The sequence below is a fragment of the Dipodomys merriami genome, unplaced genomic scaffold (genome assembly GCF_024711535.1).
Source record: "Dipodomys merriami isolate MVZ:Mamm:240054 unplaced genomic scaffold, mDipMer1.0.p SCAF_7, whole genome shotgun sequence".
NCBI classification, from domain to species: Eukaryota; Metazoa; Chordata; class Mammalia; order Rodentia; family Heteromyidae; genus Dipodomys; species Dipodomys merriami.
In genome coordinates this window covers 45932432-45952950 of record NW_027206290.1, presented here as the reverse complement: position 1 = coordinate 45952950, position 20519 = coordinate 45932432, and the positions used below count along the sequence as shown (strand labels likewise).

The 20519-nt window shown below is 45.8% G+C and overlaps 1 protein-coding gene across 2 annotated transcripts in view; it reads right to left on the bottom strand.

The window, feature by feature from the left end:
• Positions 1 to 2500: 2500 nt before the first annotated feature.
• The window catches only part of LOC138816612 (endogenous retrovirus group K member 6 Gag polyprotein-like), a 35736-nt gene continuing 17717 nt past the window's right edge, over positions 2501 to 20519 (bottom strand). The window contains exons 3-4 of one of the 2 annotated variants that reach the window (XR_011368695.1): positions 4489 to 9106; positions 2501 to 3958 (exon numbers count right to left, since the gene is read on the bottom strand). Coding sequence is in view for 1 of the 2 variants with exons in the window: in XM_070006488.1 (XP_069862589.1) it covers positions 7206 to 8144 (939 nt within the window). In the remaining variant the exon portion in view is untranslated. Of the gene's footprint in view, positions 3959 to 4488; positions 12224 to 20519 lie in introns of those variants that run through there. The other variant, XM_070006488.1, reaches the window with a different exon arrangement.

The following is a 20519-nucleotide window of genomic DNA, read 5'->3' as shown; positions in this document are numbered from 1 at the left end:
ACAAAGCCAATATGGGAGAGGCAGAAGGCTGCCCGTCTGCGGCACAGCTCACTTCAGATGTGTTCTGGATGGCTCTGGAGACAGGCCAGCATCTCTGCCACGGGTCTGCCTTCATAGCAGATCTGATACACGGCAGTGAACAGCGGAAACCTGGGTGGGAGGAAGAGAGGGTGGCAAGGTTGGTGATCTGCTTCACCTCCTAGAGCACATTCATCCTCTGCCCCGCCCCCCCAGCAGGCTGCTTGGACAACAGTGACCAGCCTACATGTCTTCACAGTCGCAGAACACAGAGACTTGGTAAGACACACGGGTATGCCAGGCACCTCTGGCTCATGCTTGTGATCCCAGCTACTCAGGAGGCTGAGCTGTAAGGATCACAGTTCAAAGATGACCTAGGTAGGAAAGTCCATGAGACTCTGACCTCCATTTTTTTTTAAGCCAGAAGTGGAGACATGGCTCAGTTGATACGAGTGTTAACCTTCAGCGAAAAAGCCAAGCCAGTACACAAGACCTTGAGCTCAAACTCTAGTTCTGGTATGGGTATGTGCACACCACACACACGGGTAAGCAAGGCACAGGATTGTCCTTCAGGGTAAATGGCAGCCAGGCTCAGAAAAGAGCAGTGGTCAGGCTGGGAAGGTGGCTCAGTAGTAGAGCGCTTGCCTTGCATGCATGAGGCCCTGGGTTCCATTCCTCAGCACCACATAAGCAAAAAGAAAAAAGCCGGAAGTGGCGCTGTGGCTCAAATGGTAGAGCGCTAGCCTTGAGCTGAAGATCTGAGGGACAGCGCCCAGGCCCAGAGTTCAGGCCCCACAACTGGACCCAAAAAAAAAAAAAAAAAAAGAAAAGAAAAGAGTGGTGGCTTGGGACCCTGGCTGATTCTGGATGAGGCCAAGTTCCTGTTGCTATTTGAAAAGACCAGAGGATAAATTTTAAGTTGTACCCAAAGAGCACTATCCCAAGAAGACAGAGAGGCTGCTCAGTTTCATTTATTTTGACCAAATGAAAGTGTGAAATGGACAAGGAGGAAGTAGATGAGGGAAGGAAGGCTAGGACTGACAGCCACTGGGAGGAAAGATAACATAATCAGGTACAGCTGCCCAGCTTGCTCCTGTGTCCTGTGTGTGTGTGTGTGTGTGTGTGTGTGTGTGTGTGTGTGTGTGTGTGTGTGTGTGTGTGTGTGTGTGTGTGTGTTGTTGTTTGTGTTGTTTTCGTGGCAGAAATCACTAAAGTAACCTCAACCAGCCTTTTTCAAAACAAAGAGGGGAGAGGTAGGAGGGGGAAAGAGAGAGAAAGAAAAGGCAGAGAGAGTGTGAGACAGAGAGAGAGAGACAAGAGAGACAGAGACAGACAGACAGACAGACAGACAGACAGACAGACAGAGCAAGCCCAAAGTGAGTTTGATACAATCAATACAGCCTTAGAGGCTATTCTGAGAATCAATTGATTAGGCTCCAATAAAGGCAATTTAAGAGAGCAAACACAGATGTTTGTGACTTTAACTGAGTATCACTATCCCACAATACTGTGAAATTTATGTAATAACTCAATCTCAATCAATAGAAAAATTTAAAAATAAAGGAAAAAGCAGAAAGAATAATACAGAAAACAAATCTAATTTGTGAAATGCCATAGTGAAACTCCTCGGTATAATTATAATAAATTAAAAAGAACAACAGGCTCTGTTGAGGGCTGGGTGGGAAATAGTAAGAGGGGTAAGGAGAGACGAAAGAGGGTAAATGAAGGTGAGTAAGATTGAAATACTTTTATAAATACATCAAACTAGAACAATGAACATACTGAAATTGTTTAAAGAGTGAAGACGGGAAAGTGATAGAGCCGGTAAGGTTAATGGGATGCGTTGCATGCATGTCTGCAAATTTCACAAAACCATTCTTGCAAAATCAATGTATGCTAATAAAAAGTCTTAGTAAGGAAAAAGAAAGACAGACAGAAAAAAAAGAGGAGGCTGACAAAGGGACAGGGACCAGAGCTTCATTTCAAGCAAGAAGGCTGAGGCTTGGGATAAAGGTCAGTAGTGGAACATGTGCTAGGCCCTGGGCTCCATCCCAAGTGCTTCAAGGAAAAAAGAAAACTTGTCAAGGCAGGGAAGGCAACATGGAGGAAGTGATATCTGAGCTGAGCCTCAATCCTATGGACAGGTCCGATGATCACAGGACAGCAGTGCAGAACTGGCAGGTATTTAGCTCTCCAGTGGAAAGGCTGGCTCCTGACCCTTGAACTCTCAGCTACTTCATCAGGGACAATGCATGCCAGAAAGATGTAAGTATTCTGTGTCTAACCACAGCAGTGTTTTCTATACTTCCTGCTAATGATACAGCAGTTAGTGCCTGAGCACCCCGCCCCACACTGAGCATGAGGTGGGCTAGGTTCACCATGAGGAACAGCCAGCCTTGGGGAGACTGAGTCACAGAGCTCTACCCAATGAAGCACATTATATAAGCTCTCCTGAAGCTTTTGCCTACTTCCCCACCCCCACCAAGAGAACACAGGGCTTTTGTTCACTTCTGGAGGTAGAGGGTGGGGGAATCAAAAGTGGGAGGAGGGCTAGAGAGCCAAGGATGGGAATGGAAGGCTCTGAATGTGCTGTCTCTCCTTCCTCAGTGACAAACCAGCACTCATGGAGGTTGTTGGCTACTCTTCTCCTTGTCAAGGCAGAAAGAAAAAGTCAAAGCCATATGTTGGTGGCTCCAACCTGTAATCTTAGCTACACAGGAGGCTGAGATATGAGGGTCATGGTTTGAAACCAGCCCAAGACAGAAAGTCTGTGTGAGACACATATCTAATTAACTAGCAAAAACCTGGTGGTGGTGTGGTTCAAGTAGTAGAGCATTGCCTTGAGCCAGAAAGCTAAGGGAGAGAGTCCAGGTATGCGGCGAACGCCTTCTCGGCCAGCGAGAAAGAACGACCACCACACCAGGAGTCTTCTCAGATCACGCTTTATTGGAGAGCCTTTTAATTGATGGGAGAGCTTGAGCACGAGAGCGCTCAAGAGCATGGCCGCTTATAAAGGGAATAGGGACACGGGTCGGTCTATCATTGGTCATCTGCCTTTCACCGTCACCAGGTGCCACGGGATTGGCTGGGGACTCTACGTGGCTCGCGCACGCGCAAAGCCCAGGACCCACTGTCCCGCCAAGCACCGCCTGAAATGGAGTGGTTACCTCAAAGCTGCAAGGGAGTGGGCGCCATCTTGTAATGGCGTTTACCCTGGATCCCTACAGTTCCCCCTTTTTGTTTTTTGGCAACAGGTAAGAGTAGAGGTTGGGCCTCTGTCTAAAACATTAGGACCTTGCACTGGCCTTCGCCTGGGGGGCACGCCTTCCCCAGTGATGACCAGGCCCGTCCGATGCCTTTTTTGCAGAGGTGGGATCTTGGGCATCAACCCACTTGCAACCCAGCATGCTCTTCTTGAGGAGATGGTTCTCCTCAAGTGCAGTGCACTTGCCTCGCACCCTGTCCCAAATTGCAAATTGCATACCTGTCCCAGTGCAATGGGATCCCCTGATCCCTCGGGGTGCTAAGGCTATGCAGGATGGTAAGGCTTAATTGCCTCTCAGGGCCGACAGCCCGATCTGGGGTGAGGATCCACTTTCCAAAGCGGCTAATGCTTGCGAGATAACAACCTTGTCCCTTCTGGTTTGGGCTCGAAGGCGACAGACCAACCATAGGCAGACCACGCATCCTCCCAGGCAGCAGGCTAAAAACATTCCAACTCCCACCCGCTCTTTGAAAAAGGACACCGCAGAGGCCCAGTCAGTAAGCTATCACAGGGATTGCTATTAGCACTGTTGCTAACAGCAGGAAGATCAGCTGCATCAGGAGACGAGTGGATGGCATCTTCATTTTGCGGGTCTTCTTTTTCAAGAGGGGGTTCTTCTGCAGTCTCCACCAGCCTGGTCAGTCTCGTTGGCACCCAGTGAGGTACTTCTTGACTCTGTGGAAAAACACAAACAGCTCCCCTGGATCTCATTATTACCGGATCTGGTCCATACCATTTATTATTAATAAGATCCTTCCATATAACCATGTCTTTAGTATCCATGGGGTCTCTTGTCATATGCCGATCTGCGGCAGACTGATCGTTGTCATTTAGAATTAAAAAATTAAGGGTAAAGAGCGCAAGAGAAAGTCTTTCCCTGGGGGACGCTGACTCCGCAATTCCCCCTTTTTGTTTTTGAAGCATTCCTTTTATGCTTCTATTAGCTCTTTCCACTATACCTTGTCCTTGAGGATTGTAGGGCAAGCCGGTGGTGTGGGCAACCTGCATTTGTGCGCAAAAGGCGCGAAAACCATGGGAAGTATAAGCAGGGCCATTATCCGTCTTAAGTCTAAGGGGCTTTCCCCAAGCTGCCCAAGCTTCTAAGCAGTGTATTTTGATGTGAGACACCTTTTCTCCTGCCAAAGGTGTGGCATGAATGACACCAGAAAAGGTATCCACAGACACATGTAAATATTTTAACTTACCAAATTCTGTCAGATGAGTAACATCCATTTGCCATAGGGTGTTTGGTCTCAACCCCCTGGGGAGGATGAAGAAAGGTAACACAGGATTTACAGGCTTTAACAATATCTCTTGCCACATGCCTGGACAAATTATATCTTTTCCTAAGGGTGTTAGCAGGTACATGATACAATCTATGAAAGTCTTTTGCCAATTCTTCAGGATCAGCAGCGACCAGAGCCACAGCCCGAGTTGCCTGGTCCACCAAATCATTACACCTTGCCATCGGGCCCGGCAACATAGAGTGGGCGCGAATATGTCCAATATAAAAAGAGTGTTTTCTGTTTAAGATAAGGGATTGAATCTGTAACAAAACATTAGAAATTGTACTGGCCTGCTTAATTGAAGCAGCAACTTCAAGAGAAGCAACGGCATTTACAACATATAATGAATCAGAAAATAAATTAAAAGGTTGATCAAATCTTTTAAAAACTTCAAGCACAATTAAACATTCAACAGCCTGTGGGGCATTCGGCCGAAAATTAAAGACTACCGGCTGTTTGTGTCCTTGAACAAAAAAGGCACCTTGTCCAGATTTTGATCCATCCGTAAAGATGGTCAGAGCATCAACCAAGGGCTCCTTTGAAGTGACAACAGGAAAATACGCTAAATTTTTGTTAACTATGGCAAGCAGAGGATGCTTAGGATAATGGTTATCAATTACATTTGGAAATGAGCAAACAAGAATTGCCCACATATCCACTGTGGCTGCTAAAATTTCAACTTGCTCACGGGTGTATGGAATAATTAATTTATCTGGAATTTTTGCAAAGTGCATCAAACAATACTTTATACCCCAAATTGCCTGCTTAGCCACTAATTCAGGAAAATATTGAACAGTTTTTGCTCCCACAGAATTGCCGTGGAGCCACCATAAGGGGCCATTTTGCCAAAGAACCCCCGTGGGATAATTTTTTGTTTTTAATATACATAAATCGATAGGTAATTTTAAATCAACCCGTGAAAGTTGAGCCCTAGACAAAGCTGCCTCAACCTTTTGCAGGGAATTTAGTGCTAAAGGTGTCAGGGATCTAGAGGAAGTGACTTTAGGGTCGCCCTCCAAAATGGCAAATAAAGGTAACAACTCTGACCGAGGGAGATTAAGAAACCCCCTTATCCAATTAATATCTCCTGCCAATTGCTGAAAATCATTAAGTGTTTTAAGATGACCAGTTCGAATGGAAAGTTTTTGTGGTTTAATCTCAGTAGGAGAAACAATGGTTCCCAGAAATTGAACAACACTAGTCTGTTGAACCTTCTCAGGGGCAATAATCAGTCCTTTATCAGCTAAGGTCTCCGTTATCTGCCCAAACACTTTATGAAGAGTCTCTACCGAGGGAGCAGCCAACAAGATATCATCCATATAATGGACAATCCGTACTTTTGGAAATTTTTTCCTAACAGGGGTTAATGCAGCCCCTATGAACAATTGACAAATTGTTGGGCTATTAGCCATCCCTTGGGGGAGAACTTTCCACTGATAGCGAGCATCCGGGGTTTCATGATTAACAGAGGGCAAAGTAAAGGCAAAGCGCTCCCTATTCTTTTCATAAAGAGGTATGGAAAAAAAGCAATCCTTAATATCTAAAGCTAAAATAGGCCACTCTCGAGGTAACGCAGAGAGCAATGGAAGTCCCCTTTGGATGGGTCCCATAATTTGCATCTGGGCATTTACTGCTCTAAGGTCATGTAATAATCTCCAGTTTCCAGAGGCCTTTCTAATCACAAAAATTGGGGTATTCCAAGATGACACTGAAAGCTCAACATGCCCCAGCTGCAGCTGTTCCTGGACAAGAGTTTGAGCCGCTTCCAATTTTTCTCGAGAGAGGGGCCACTGAGGAACCCACACCGCCTTTTGTGTTAACCAAGGTATGGGTACCGCACCTTCAGTGGAAGCATTGTTTTCAGAGGCCCCTAAGAAAAACCCAAACCCGTCCTGTCCTGTTTAGGAAGTGGCTCTATCGGCTCCTTGCGTCCTTGGAGACGCCGACCAAGCCCCAAAGCTGGCACAAATCCTTGCTGTTTCATCATATTCTGACTGGCCTCAGAATAATCATTTGTTAAAGTTAGCTTTAGCTGTTGCTGCACATCTCTTCCCCAAAGATTGACAGGGACGTCTACCACAAATGGCTGCATTTTTCCAACTTGGCCTTCGTCTGTTCTCCAAGTCAATTCTTTTGCACTTAACTGTGGAGCATCGGCATAGCCCAGCCCTTGTAAGGTCTGGGAGGATTTCTGAGTTGGCCATTGCTTTGGCCACTCCCCTCTTTGGATGATGCTTCGATCTGCCCCTGTATCCACCAGTCCCTCAAATCTTCTCCCTTCCACTTGGAGAGTTAGCATGGGTCTTTGGTCTAAAGTTATGGACAGGCATGTAAGGTCGACTCCAGTGGAGCCTACCCTTTATCTCCTCTCTTTATCTCCTTAGCAGGGAAGTTGCCATGAAGAGAAGGCAAAAGCAGGAGCTGTGCGATTCTATCCCCGGGGGAAATGGACACCACTCCATGGGGGACATGGCAGAGGACCTTGATAGTCCCCGTATAGTCAGGGTCAATCACTCCCGGGAAAATTATTAATCCTCTCATTGTGGAGGAGGAGCGTCCTAAAACTATTCCTACAGTGCCTTCATCTAGGGGTCCTGTCATGTCTGTCTCCACAATCTGGACTCCCATCTGCTGTGTTAATACCCGTCCGGAGGTGGCACAGAGGTCCAACCCTGCGGAGCCTGAGGTTGCTCTCTTTGGCTGGGGGGTTGTTGCGGGTGCTGTCCGGGAGCCAGAGTCTGAAATGCCCCGTAAATTTTCGGGCCCTGGGGACGAGGGCCCTCCTTCCTGTTTTTTGGCTCTGGTTCCAAATCAGCGTTTGGAGTAATTTGGGGGATAAAATGTCCATTGATGTCTCTAACTGACCTGCACTCGTTGACCCAATGCTTTCCCTTTTTACAACGAGGACACACTCCTGGAGTCCTTGGTGGCCTGGGTATGTTTTGCGCAGGACCACCATTTTGTGGGCACTGTTGTCTAAAATGTCCCAACTGACCACACCGGAAACACCCTTTTCCTTTACTATCTTTTGCGGCCCCGGCAGCCGACAAGACAGCAGCTGCCAGCCCCGCATTGGTCAGGGGGCCACCTACTTCTCTGCAGGCTTTCAACCAAGCTTCTAGGCTTTGAGTTCTTACTGGGGTAATTGCCCTCTGACATTCCTTGGTGCTTTGTTCAAAAATGATTTGTTGTACAAATGGCATGGCTGTTTCCAGATTTCCTAACACCCGCTTGGCTGTCTCTAGCATACGGGCAACAAAATCAGAAAATGGCTCATTAGGGGCCTGCATGATTTTTGTTAGATTGCCAGCCATCTCTCCCTTGTTTGGGAGGGCCCGCCAGGACTTGTAAAAGATCTCGTTTACCTGGCAGTATACTTCAAAGGGATATCCTGTCTGGTCTACCGTGTAGGGTCCCTGCCCGAGAAGCATATCTATGGTCCAGTCCGGGTGCCCATCACGGACATTTTGTCTGTATTGGGCTTGAGCCTTGTCTTGAACAATAGACCAGAAATCGAGGAACTGCCCATGATTGAGACAGGTACGGGCTACCTCAAACCAGTCCGTGGGCGTCATGGCATTGACGGTCAGTCTTCGGAGCAGGGCAGTGGTATAATTAGCCGTCACTCCATAAGTCCGAACTGCCTCAACTAAATCCTTAAGCTGGGAGTAGGAAACCGGCTCAAAATTTCTTTCATTAGTAATTGGATTTTCAAAAACTGGAAAAGCGGCTGCTAACCACGACCAGGTGCTTCCTTTTATAAAGTGACTCCGCCCCGCCTCCGGGCACGGAGGGGGGGGCCGACGGGTGAGGGCCAGCTCCTTTCTTCCTTTCTGGCTGCTGCAGTACTCTTATTGTTTGGGGATGCCACCCCCCATATCTGTCTACCTCATACTCAGCCGCAGCCTCTTCTAAGTCTTCACTATCAGCTGGATCGAGCTGCTTTCCCTCCTCCTCTAACATTTCTTCCTCTGAGTCACTCACAAGATCACTGCATTCTTGGTCCTGCCCTTCCACATGTAGGGCTGAGAACCAGTTTGCCTTTAAAGAAGGGCATAGGGGTCGCCTTGAGACCCCCTCTTCCCTAAGACCCTTCTCCTTTTGTGAGGGCTGCAGTCCCTCCTGCTTTAATTCTTTAGGATCCTTTTGTCTTTTTTCCCTTTTTCTTTTAGGCCTATTTTCCTCCCCATTACTGGATGCTGACTCTGATAGACTATCCTGATGCTGCGTTAGTACTTTGCGTCCTTCCTGGATTAAATCAAACCCTCCCTCCTCGAGGCAAGTGCGCACCATCAAAAAGACAAGCCACAAGGGAAGAAGCAATGCAAGCAACCAATAAATATCTAAATCTACAGTGAACAGCATACCGGGGGATACTTACCGACGTCCCCTCTCCGCGTGTTGAGTTCTGGCTCCTGTTCGGCCTCTCGCGAGGGTCCCGGGTTTCGGCACCACTTGCGGCGAACGCCTTCTCGGCCAGCGAGAAAGAACGACCACCACACCAGGAGTCTTCTCAGATCACGCTTTATTGGAGAGCCTTTTAATTGATGGGAGAGCTTGGGCGCGAGAGCGCGTGCACCCGAAACATGGCCGCTTATATAGGGAATAGGGACACGGGTCGGCATATCATTGGTCATCTGCCTTTCACCGTCACCAGGTGCCACGGGATTGGCTGGGGACTCTACATGGCTCGAGCACGCGCAAAGCCCAGGACCCACCGTCCCGCCAAGCACCGCCTGAAATGGAGTGGTTACCTCAAAGCTGCAAGGGAGTGGGCGCCATCTTGTAATGGCGTTTATCCTGGCTCCCTACACAGGTACAGAGTTCAAGCCCTAGTACTCACTCACATAGCGGGGGAAGCTCCCAGAGTAAACAATAACAGCTAACTTTATTGAACACTCCTGGTGCTCATATATTATTAATTTTCACCCCATTCTTACAAAGCAGGTCCTGAGGAAACTGAGGTAAGCAGCTTGCCCAGGGTGACATACCACCCCAGGCCAGTAACTGGAAGGAAGGCACACAGCTAAGAACTTTCAAACAGGAAGAGCTGACCACACATCACAACAGAGGCGGCAGGAACTCGGTCACTGGAACTGGCCAAGCAGGACTTTATGCACACACCGAGTGTAAACCAGGAAACCAGGAAAGTCAGGTGCTTTCGTGTCACTTGGCTCAGACAAAAGGCAGGCAAGGAAGCAGGCAGGCACACAAGGCTGCCAGGGGCCTCTTGGTTCCCCAGGATCCTCTACTGCAGGGCCCAGGATCTAGACTGCCTAAGAGCTTCCAGAAGACATCTAACCTCGTCCCCAGAAGGAAACAAGGCTGGCATCCACTCAGTCAACCTACTTCCAACACACTCTGGGCTCTGCTCAGCTGAATTGTCTTCCGATAGATGGAGAAATCTCTCCCTACTACCTATCACTGTCAAAAGAAAAACACCCTGAGCCAGTCAGAGCATGTGATATTTGCATTCAAGCAGATGCCCTCTGAGATGGCTCAGCTGTGAGAGTTATCATTTTGTGCACTTAAATCTGCCCTGAAATATCTGCAGCTAAAAATACCAGGATCTTCAGAAGGCAGATGTGCTTAAGCCCTTCCCCATTTCCTGGCACTATGCAGAGGAATCAGCCAGCCCAAAGCACCATCTTTGCAATTCTGTATCAGGGTGAGTTGGTTGGATGGGCTCAATTCCTCTGTCACTGCCTGCCCACACAAAAAAGAATGGAAAACCAGAGAAGTCAATTTTATCACCTGTAGGTTATTAAAAACAAAAACAAAAAACAAATTACCTAGTAGCCGGACACCAGTGGCTCATGCCTGAAATCCTAGCTACTGAGGAGGCTGAGATCTGAGGATCCCGGTTCAAAGCTAGCCCTGGCAGACTCTTATCTCCAATAAACCACTCAGAAAACCAGAAGCGGTACAATGGCTCAAGTGGTAGAGCACTAGCCATGAGCTGCAGAGCTGAGGCCCACAGTTCAAGCCCCATGACCTGGAAAAACAAAACAAAACAAAACAACTACCTAGAAAGAATCACCCCCAGGAATCCTGGACCCCTGCCTTCTCTCCTCTGGAAGTTCAACCACTCATCTGCCTCTTCCTGGGCCCAGTATCCCATGCACTTGACCTCTGAGGGCAATGTCTGCAGAGCAGGCTTACTAAAGGCAAGGTGCCATGTATGGTTGCAAGTTGGGCTCTGGCAGCCAGGTGTCAAGAATGCCATGTCAGACCCACACTTTGGCCATGAGACTGAGCACCCTGACACAAAGCTGCCTTAGCTAGAGCAGCCATCACTGAGTGTCATTTCTATTTGCTCTATCTCAAAATGTAACCACCAAGTCATACCAAACCTTTGCTAAGTGGGTACTGTGACTAAGAAACTGATATTTAAAAATATGAAACAGGGTCACATTACATTGTCCAGGCTGGCCTTGAACTTGTGATCCTCTTGCTCCAGCTTTCCAAGTGTGAAGTCACTTTGTGGCTTAGCTTGGGATTTGCCCTGAGTTCTCAAGGCCCAGTTCATGCTCAGGACCAGAGGGTGGGGGGAGTCAGGGGGGTGGGGGTGGGGTGACAAAAACAAAAACCAACAATCATGAGAGCATCTTATTTTAAAGTAAGAAATCACTTTCTGTGGCTTTTTTTTTTAAACAGACGTGAATGCACATATAGATCAGTATACAAGGTGAGTGGCCAGCCCACTGGCTTGTATAGGCCTTGCTCAAATTCACAAAGGCCTTACTGTATCTAGAAGTGGCCTGTGGCAGAGATCAGGTACAGGGCTGCCTGTGGTGTGCCACAGCCAAGACCTCAAGTGAACCCACAGATTGGCTCTAGAAAAGAACATGCAATTCCCTGGCAGGCTGATGGCCTATCCCCACCCAATCTAGCCTTAAATTCTCTCCCGGTACAAAACAATAGGAGGATCCAGGTATACCTTAAGGAGACTGGAAGAGCCTGGTCCTAGAAACTCTATGGAATAGAGTTGGTCATATGTACTCTGAATTTTTTTTTTCCAGCCCTAGGACTTGAACTCTGGGCTTGGGTGCAGTCCCTGAGCTTCTTTTGTTCAAGGTGAGCCCTCTACCATTTGAGCTACTGGGCCACTTCTGGCTTTTCTGAGTAGTTTATTGGAGATAAAAAGTCTCATGGAGTTTCCTGCCTGGGCTGACTTTGAACCGCAATCCTCAGACCTCAGCCTCTTGATTACAGCTTCCTATGATTATAGGCGTGAGCCACTTGGTGCCTTGGCTGTATTCTGGATTTTCCCCCCCTTTTCTATTTTGAGATGGCAGAGTATTGTGGCATAATGATACTTAGCTAAAGTCACAAATACATTTTTTTGTTGTTGTTGGTCATGGGTCTTGAACTCTAGGCTGGGGCTCTGTCCCTGAGCTCTTCTGCTCAAGGTGAATGCTCTACCACTTGAGCCACAGCACCACTTCCAGTTTTCAGGTACTTAATTGGAGATGAGTCTCATGGACTTTCCTGCCTGGGCTGGCTTTGAACTGTGAGCCTCAGATCTCAACCTCCTGAGTAGCTAGGATTACAGGGGTGAGCCACTAGCACCTGGCTTCACAAACACATTTTAACATCTTCACAATGTAAATTGTCATTATCTTGATCTACAAAGCTTATGAACTCTACAAACTTTAATAATAAAACTATTTCTTCCAAATAATTGTATTGTCAAAGAATTCACAAACTTTATAGACCATGATGATGACAATTTGCCTTGTGAAAGTTAAAATGTGTTTGTGACTTTACCTAAGTATCACTGTTCTACGATACTGTGAAATATGTGAAATTTATGTAATCACCTAATCTCAATTTAAAAAAAAAAAGAAAAGAAAAGGGAGAGAAGGGGTAGGTTAGGAGCATGGGTGGCAATGTTATCAGATACTTTGTATTCATATTCTGTTTAGCAGAATGGGAAATTCTTTGTACAACCACTTAAGGATAATAAAAAAGTTTCTTTAAAAAGGTGCTTAGTGCTAGCGGTTTCCTCTTTTTCATTTCCTCTGTCCCATTCTGCCCTTTAGTTGCTTAGTTCATATTTTTTCATCCATTTTCCTCTAATTCTGTGCCCTCCTCCTAGCTTCCCTCAGATGTGCATGTGTATACACCATAAATGGCGTCAAGAACATAGAATCATCTAGAAACTATATGACAATGTAAGAAGAGGTCCTTTGTTTCTTGAGTCCTGTTTACTTTGTTATATCTTGTAGCATTTGAATCTAACACCCTGCATCTAAGGGAGAAAATGTGCTGTTTGTCTCTCTGATCTTGGCTTATCTTGCTCAACATGATTTGTTCTAGCTCCATATAAGTCTTATAAGAAAAAAAAATACTTCTGCCTTGTTCAACCACCATTATTTTGGGTTTCTGTTAACAAAACTGAGGCCTGATAAAGCATCTATTTAAAAAGAATATAGGGGTTACAGGTATCTCAGTTGGTAGAGCCTGAATCTTGGACCAAAAAAAAATTAACAACAATAAAACAATATAGATAGATACCTCTGTGAATTCTACACTTTTCTCTATTAGTACCTCTTAATGTTTATATTAAAATAAACACACTGGTCTGGGAAGGTGGCTCAGTGGTAGAGTGCTTGCCTTGCATGCATGAGGCCCTGGGTTCGATTCCTCAGCACCACATAAACAGAAAAAGCCGGAAGTGGTGCTGTGGCTCAAGCGGTAGAGCGCTAACCTTGAGCTGAAGAGCTGAGGGTCAGTGCCCAGGCCCAGAGTTCAGGCCTCATGACCGGACCCCCCAAAAAAAATTTTAAAAAATTTAAAAAATTAAATAAACACACTGCAGAGAAAAATGGAATACTTCTGTAAAGTAGAACACTTTTGTGGGAAATTACTCTATAAACCTATTTCTGCTGGCGCTGGTGGCTCACACCTGTAATCCTAGTTACTCAGGAGGCTGAGATCTGAGAATGGTGGTTCAAAGCCAGTCTGGGCAGGAAAGAAAGTCCACGAAACTCTTTTTTTTTTTTTTTTTACTTTTACTTTTCCATGAAACTCTTATCTCCAGAAAACCAGAAGTGGCACTGTGGTTCAAGTGGTAGAGTCCTAGCCTTGAGCTGAAGAGCTGTGAGATAGAGCCCAGGCCCAGAGTTCAAGCCCTGCAACCAACAACAACAAAAAAAAAAAAACAACCAAAAAAACGAAATAAAAACCCCCAAACCAAATAACAACAAAAAAAAACCCTATTTCCAAAAAATGTAAGCCATAATGTATAAAAGTATATTAAGATAAGTAGCCTAGTGCCAGTGGTTCATGCCTGTATTCCTAGCTACTCGGGAAGATGAGATCTGAGCATCTCAGTTCAAAGGCATCCTAGGCAAAAATGTTGAGACTCTTATTTATTTGTTTTTTTGGTTTGTCATGGAGCCTGAACTCTGGGCTTGGGTACTGTCCCTCAGCTCTTCAACTCAAGGCTAGTGCTCTACCACTTGAGCCACAGAGCCACTTCTGGCTTTTTCTGCTTATGTGGTACTGAGGAATTGAACCCAGGGCCTCATGCATGCTAGGCAAGCAATCTACCACTGAGTCACCTTCCTAGCCCCAACACTCTTATTTTTAATTAAGCATCAAATACTCTGGAAATGGAGCTGTGGCTCAAGTTGTAGAGCACTAGCCTTGAGCAAATAAAGCTCAAGTTGAGTACCTAGGCTGTTAATTCAAGCTCCAGGACTAGAACAAAAAAATAAATAAAACAAAAAGTAGATAATTGTGGAGATGTGGCCCACCGGGGAATTGTTTAGTGATGGAAATGTTGTCTTATAGTTGTAGTTATTTTCACATTATTAAACAAAATTAAAGGTTGTGTACTGTTTTGAACTGTACTTTTACAGTAAAATGCAAGAGACCAAAACAAACAAAAATAGAGTCACTGTGCTAAATGCCACATTATCACAATGAAATTCTAAGATAGCCAACTGAATCACAAACTGGCCCATTTTCCCTGAAAACAGATTGCTTTCTTGAACTCTTACAAAACAGAAACCTCAAGTAATCTAGTGCCAAGCAACCAGGTTTTTCTCTTTATGAAACACAGTTCTACTGTCAAGAATGCTGGGGCTGGGAAGGTAGCTCAGCGGTAGAGTGCATGCCTTGCAAGCATGAGGCTCTGGGTTCCATTCCTCAGCACCACATAAACAGAAAAAGACGGAAGTGGCGCTGTGGCTCCAGTGGTAGAGCGCTAGCCTTGAGCTGAAGAGCTGAGGGACAGTGCCCAGGCCCAGAGTTCAGGCCCCATGACCGGCAAAAAACAAAAAACAAAACAAAACAAAACAAAAACAAAACAAAAAGAATGCTGCTTCTATTGTTTAGATTAGCTGCTCCAACAAATGACAATAAAAATAAAAATTTTAAAGCCAACTAGCCTAATAACTACATTTGTTGTGATTTTGCTGGGGTTCTTTTTTTGTTGTTGTTTTGTTTTTGTTTCCCCCTCAGGGCCTGTTTTCCCCCTTAGCTTTTTTGCTCAAGGTTGACGTACTACCACTTGAGCCACAGTTCCACCTCCAGCTTTTTCCTGGTTAATTGTACATAAGAGTGTCACAGAATTTCTTGCCTCAGCTAGTTTCAAACCCCACTCCTCAGATCTCAGTCTCTGAGTAGCTAGGATTATGGATGTGAGCCACTTTGTCCTTTGATAGTATATTCCTGTCAAAACTCACCATAGTCAAGCACTGGTGGCTCACGCATCGTATCCTAGCCTCTGTGGAGGCTGCAATGTAAGGAGTTGTACAATGTGACTCTAATGAGATCTACAGAAAGCCATTCCTCAAAGCCAGTTCCATTAAAATAGTCATTCCTGGAGGGGGACCAAGATGGTGACGGGGCAGTAGGGAAACGCCACAGCTCTCCCCAACCAAAAAGAGAGTTCGAGTTCCAACGCTAATTTCCCCAAGAGACTGACAACAACAAAAAGACGAACACTCAGAGAAAAACCGGAGGTGGAAAATAACAAAAAAAGAAAGAGAGGAGAAGAAGAATTTCAGAACAGAGAAGAGCGAAGACCCCTCCCCCAACCTTTACTGGCCGCGCGGCAGTGTGCCAAGCCACCGGCCAGCCGGCCCGGCGGGGGCTGCAGGAGCCCCAGAGACACAGGGGGCCGCCTGCAGATCACCCGCCTGAGGTACCAGCTTGCAGAACAACTGATTGCCAGGAACAGAGAAACCTACAAGCCGGGAGTCTCCACGAGGATCCCACCCCCACCCCTCACTCCCCACCCGAGCAGAGAGGCTCCATCCCGCCAAAGCTGCCGGGCACTGGCAACGCGACAAAGGGACCTGTCTGCAGATCACCCGCACAGAGGCTGCCTGAGGTTACTGGACCCGCCCAATAGCGATCGCAAGACCCTGCGGGGGCCAGAGGCACAGGGGGCTGCGAGCAGAAGCCGCCTAAGGCACCGGTGTCAGACCCACCAAATCTCTACAACCCGTGAAGAAGCCGCCTGAGCGTGGACACTGTGGACCCGACAGCTTCGATAGAGGCAGAGACAGAAAAGAATCATACAGAGCCACCACTGCCCAACCCAGCCCACAATCACCCCAACTGAACTCGGATTGCAACAACAACTGACGACCTATACCACACAGAAACAACCAGCTCCAGGGTGAGTACCCCACAGGGGAAGTGTATCCCTCAAGGGAGACCAGAGCTGGAGGGAATCCCCAGACCCTGACCTAGACTCCCTACCCCAACACCCGGATCACAGGACCCACTAAAACTGGAAACTGTTCGAGAGCTCCACCAGCCTGTGGAGCACACTCCGCTGGCCAGGCCAGAGCAAGAGTGCCCCTGGAAGGGATCTTAAATGCCCAAGCCAGGAACAGCGCCCCTGGGTCAAGACTACCAACAGTAGAAGAAATTTGAACTGTGTCCCCCAGGCTGCATAACCTAGGTGGTATACACATCAGCACAGGCCTAGTGAGCGTGATCCAGGCTGCATAACCTAGGTGGTATACACATCAGCACAGGCCTAACGAGCGCGCCCCAGGCTGGGGCCAGAACCAGGCCCGGGGATCGGGCGCCTGAACACAACCAACTCCTCCCAACTGAAGTAAAAAGCTGAGCATACGCCTCAATAGAGGGGAGAAAAACAGGGAACAGCACTCCCCGGGAAGCACGCCTGTGACAACAAAAGACTTGGAGTCTCAGGACAAGAGAAGCCCAAACCCCACCAAAACTCCACCCATATACCCTAGGCTGGAAATTGGGCAACACAGGCTGCCAGCACCTGATAGTAAGCAGGAGCTCAGACTGTTAAGGCGGCTCAGCAATAGAGTGATAGTCTTGGATGTATGAGGCCCTGGATCTGATTCCTCAGCATCACAAAAGCAAAAAGGGTCAGAAGTGGTGCTATGGCTCAAATGGTAGGGTGCCAGCCTTGAGCTGAAGAGCTGAGGGACAGCACCCAAACCTAGAGTTCAAGCCCACAACCAGCCCAAAACAAACAAACAAACAAAAACACACCAGGAGCCCATAGCAGACTCCAGTATTTGGGAGAGTGCATCCAGAGCATCTGATCTTCCCAAGAGCACCCGTAGGAGCAAACACAAGCAGTCTAGGCTGCTCAACCCTTCCAAAGGCGGGAATTGCCAGCAATCTACAGCAGAGAGCTGAGAATCCTAAGTAGGTCAGAATAGCAGCTGGAAATAGGCTCCCAACAGAACCCGGATCAGGCACAGACTCTCTCTACCAATACAGAATTAGCAACCAAGCAAAGACAGACACACCAAAACAAAATTGCAGAGCAGTCTCCTGAACCCCCATGCGAAAATCACAGAGAAAAATCACAGGGTTTACCACCACCCAGGATAGCAAGCTCACCTCAAAAGCCAGCAGCCACGCAGGGGAGAGCCCCAGTGGGAGCAAAGCAGGAATGGAAGACAAAAGCTACATCCAAGGGTTGCTGGAGGCAATGACTCAAGAAATAAAGTGAGAAATTGATCAGAAATTGAAAGAGCACAAGGATGAACTATCAAAAGAGATACAGGATATCAAACAAAAGTTGGATGCAAAAATAGAAGCTGCACAAACCTCAGTAAGAAGTGAGATAAACGCCAAATTAGAGGTAATGCATTCCTCATTGAGAGGTGAGATCAGTACTCTGAGAACCAACATTGAATCCATAAAGGGATCCATTTCCTCCATGCAAACCACAATAGAAGCCACGGTCAACAGAGTGAATGAAATGGAAGGTAGAGTGTCAGATACAGAAGACAGAATACACCAACTGGACCAAAAAGTGACAGATATGGAAAAATCACTCAAATTAAACCAAAGGGAAATTCAAGAGCAAGCAGATAATGCTAAGAAATTTAACCTTCGCATAATCGGAGTGGACGAAGGTGAGGAATTCCAGAGCAAGGGAATGCAACACCTATTTAATAAGATAACTAGTGAAAAATTTCCCCACCTCAAAAAGGACCATCTTACCTACATTACAAAAGCTTATAGAACACCAAACAAGCAAGATCCCAGGAGAAACACTTCTAGACACATTATAGTAAAAATGATAGATCTGAATAATAAGGAAACAATCCTGCATGCAGCAAAAATGAAGAAGGAGCTATACTACAATGGGAAAAAAAATTAGAATCACTGCAGATCTCTCCACACAAACAATGAATGCGAGAAAAGCCTGGGAAAGCACCATACGAGCCCTGAAAGCCAATAACTGCCAACCCAGACTGATATATCCGGCAAAGCTAGCATTCACATTTGATGGAGAACTGAAAACTTTTAATAGCAAAGAAAAACTAAATGAATACATAAACATTAAGCCAGCATTACAAAGAATTCTAAGAGGGGGACACAACCTGAAGAACGCAACCAGGAACTGGGACCTGCCCCAAACAGGCATTACTCAAAGTCTAACTGAGCAAGCACAGGAGGAAAGGAAAGAAGAAAAACTTAGGAAAAAGGAATGGCAGGGACAACAATGCATCTCTCTATACTTTCTCTTAATATAAATGGGCTGAATTCGCCAATTAAAAGAAAACGAACTGAGGACTGGATCAGAAAACAAAACCCATCCATCTGTTGCCTTCAGGAGACCCACCTCTCAGCCAAACATACAAACAAACTCAGAGTGAAGGGGTGGAAAAGGATCTACCAATCAAATGCCCCCAGTAAGAAAGCAGGCATAGCTATCCTGATATCTGACAAAAATAAACTTTTCATTAAAATCAATACAGAAAGACAAGGACGGACACTACATTTTAATACAGGGAACAATCCAAGAGGAGGATATAACCATCATCAACTTATATGCCCCAAATATTGGTGCACCCAGATACGTTAAACAAATGCTCTCAAACTTACAAAATAAAATAGATCCCAATACGATAATACTAGGAGACTTTAACACACCACTCTCACCAAAGGACAGGTCTACCAACCAGAGGATTGGCAAAGAAGCTACCGAATTAAGTGAGGCCATACTTCAAGAGGAATTAATTGACATCTACTGAGTATTTCACCCTAAAACAACACAGTACACATTCTTCTCAGCAGCTCATGGAACTTTCTCCAAAATAGACCATATCATAGTTCATGCAAGGAACTTAAGCAAATACAAAGGGATCGACATAATCCCCTGTATCCTATCTGACCACAGTGGAATCAAGCTAGCTCTCAATAAAAAAGCATACCGCAGAAATTTCTCTAATACATGGAAATTGAACAGCACACTCCTTAACAATGCCTGGGTAAAGGAAGAGATCAGAGAAGAAATAAACACCTCACAAAGAAACTTGTGGGACACAGCAAAAGCAGTCCTGAGAGGCAAATTTATTGCTGTCAGTGCCCACATCAAGAGAATGGAGACAGACCAAGTAAATAATCTCATGTTGCAATTAAAACAGCTGGAAAAACAAGAAAAAATGGGACCTAAAGTTACTAGACGAAGCCAGATAACCAAATTAAGAGCAGAGATTAACCAATTAGAAAATCAGAAAACCATAACCAAAATAAACCAAACAAAAAGCTGGTTCTTTGAAAAAAATAAACAAAATTGATGGCCCATTGGCTAGATTAATTAAAAAAAGAAGAGAGGAAACCCATATTAATAGGATTAGGGATGCCACAGGAAACATCACAACACGTACCCAAGATATCCAAACAATTCTGACAGACTACTTTCAAAAGCTATACTCTCAAAAGGAAGAAAATCTGGCAGAAATGGATGCATTTTTAGAGAAATACAAGTTGCCCAAACTGAGCAAAGAAGAAGTTAACCAATTAAATAAGCCAATATCCTATAACGAGATACAGGAAGCTATCAAAAGTCTTCCAACAAAAAAAAGCCCAGGACCAGATGGATTTACAGCAGAATTTTATAAGACCTTTAAACAAGAACTAATACCCATACTCCTCAAGCTCTTCAGAGAAACAGAGAAGGAGGGAGCTATCCCAAACTCATTCTACGAAGCCAATATCACACTCATCCCCAAACCAGGCAAAGACCCAACCAAAAAGGACAATTACAGGCCAATTTCCTTGATGAACACAGATGCAAAGATCCTAAACAAGGTTCTAGCTAACAGAATCCAGAAACACATTAAAAAAATTATACATTATGACCAGGTAGGCTTCATCCCAGAGACACAGGGATGGTTTAACATACGTAAGTCAATAAATGTAATCCAACATATCAACAGAGCCAAGGTCAAGAATCACATGATTATCGCCACAGATGCAGAAAAGGCCTTTGATAAAATTCAACATTCATTCATGCTAAAAGCTCTGGAGAAAATAGGAATAGAAGGAACATTTCTAAAAACAATAAAAGCCGTTTATGACAGACCAATAGCCAATATTATACTTAATGGGGAAAAGCTACAACCAATTCTCCTAAAATCAGGAACAAGGCAAGGATGCCCACTGTCTCCACTCCTCTTCAGTATAGTCCTGGAACCCTT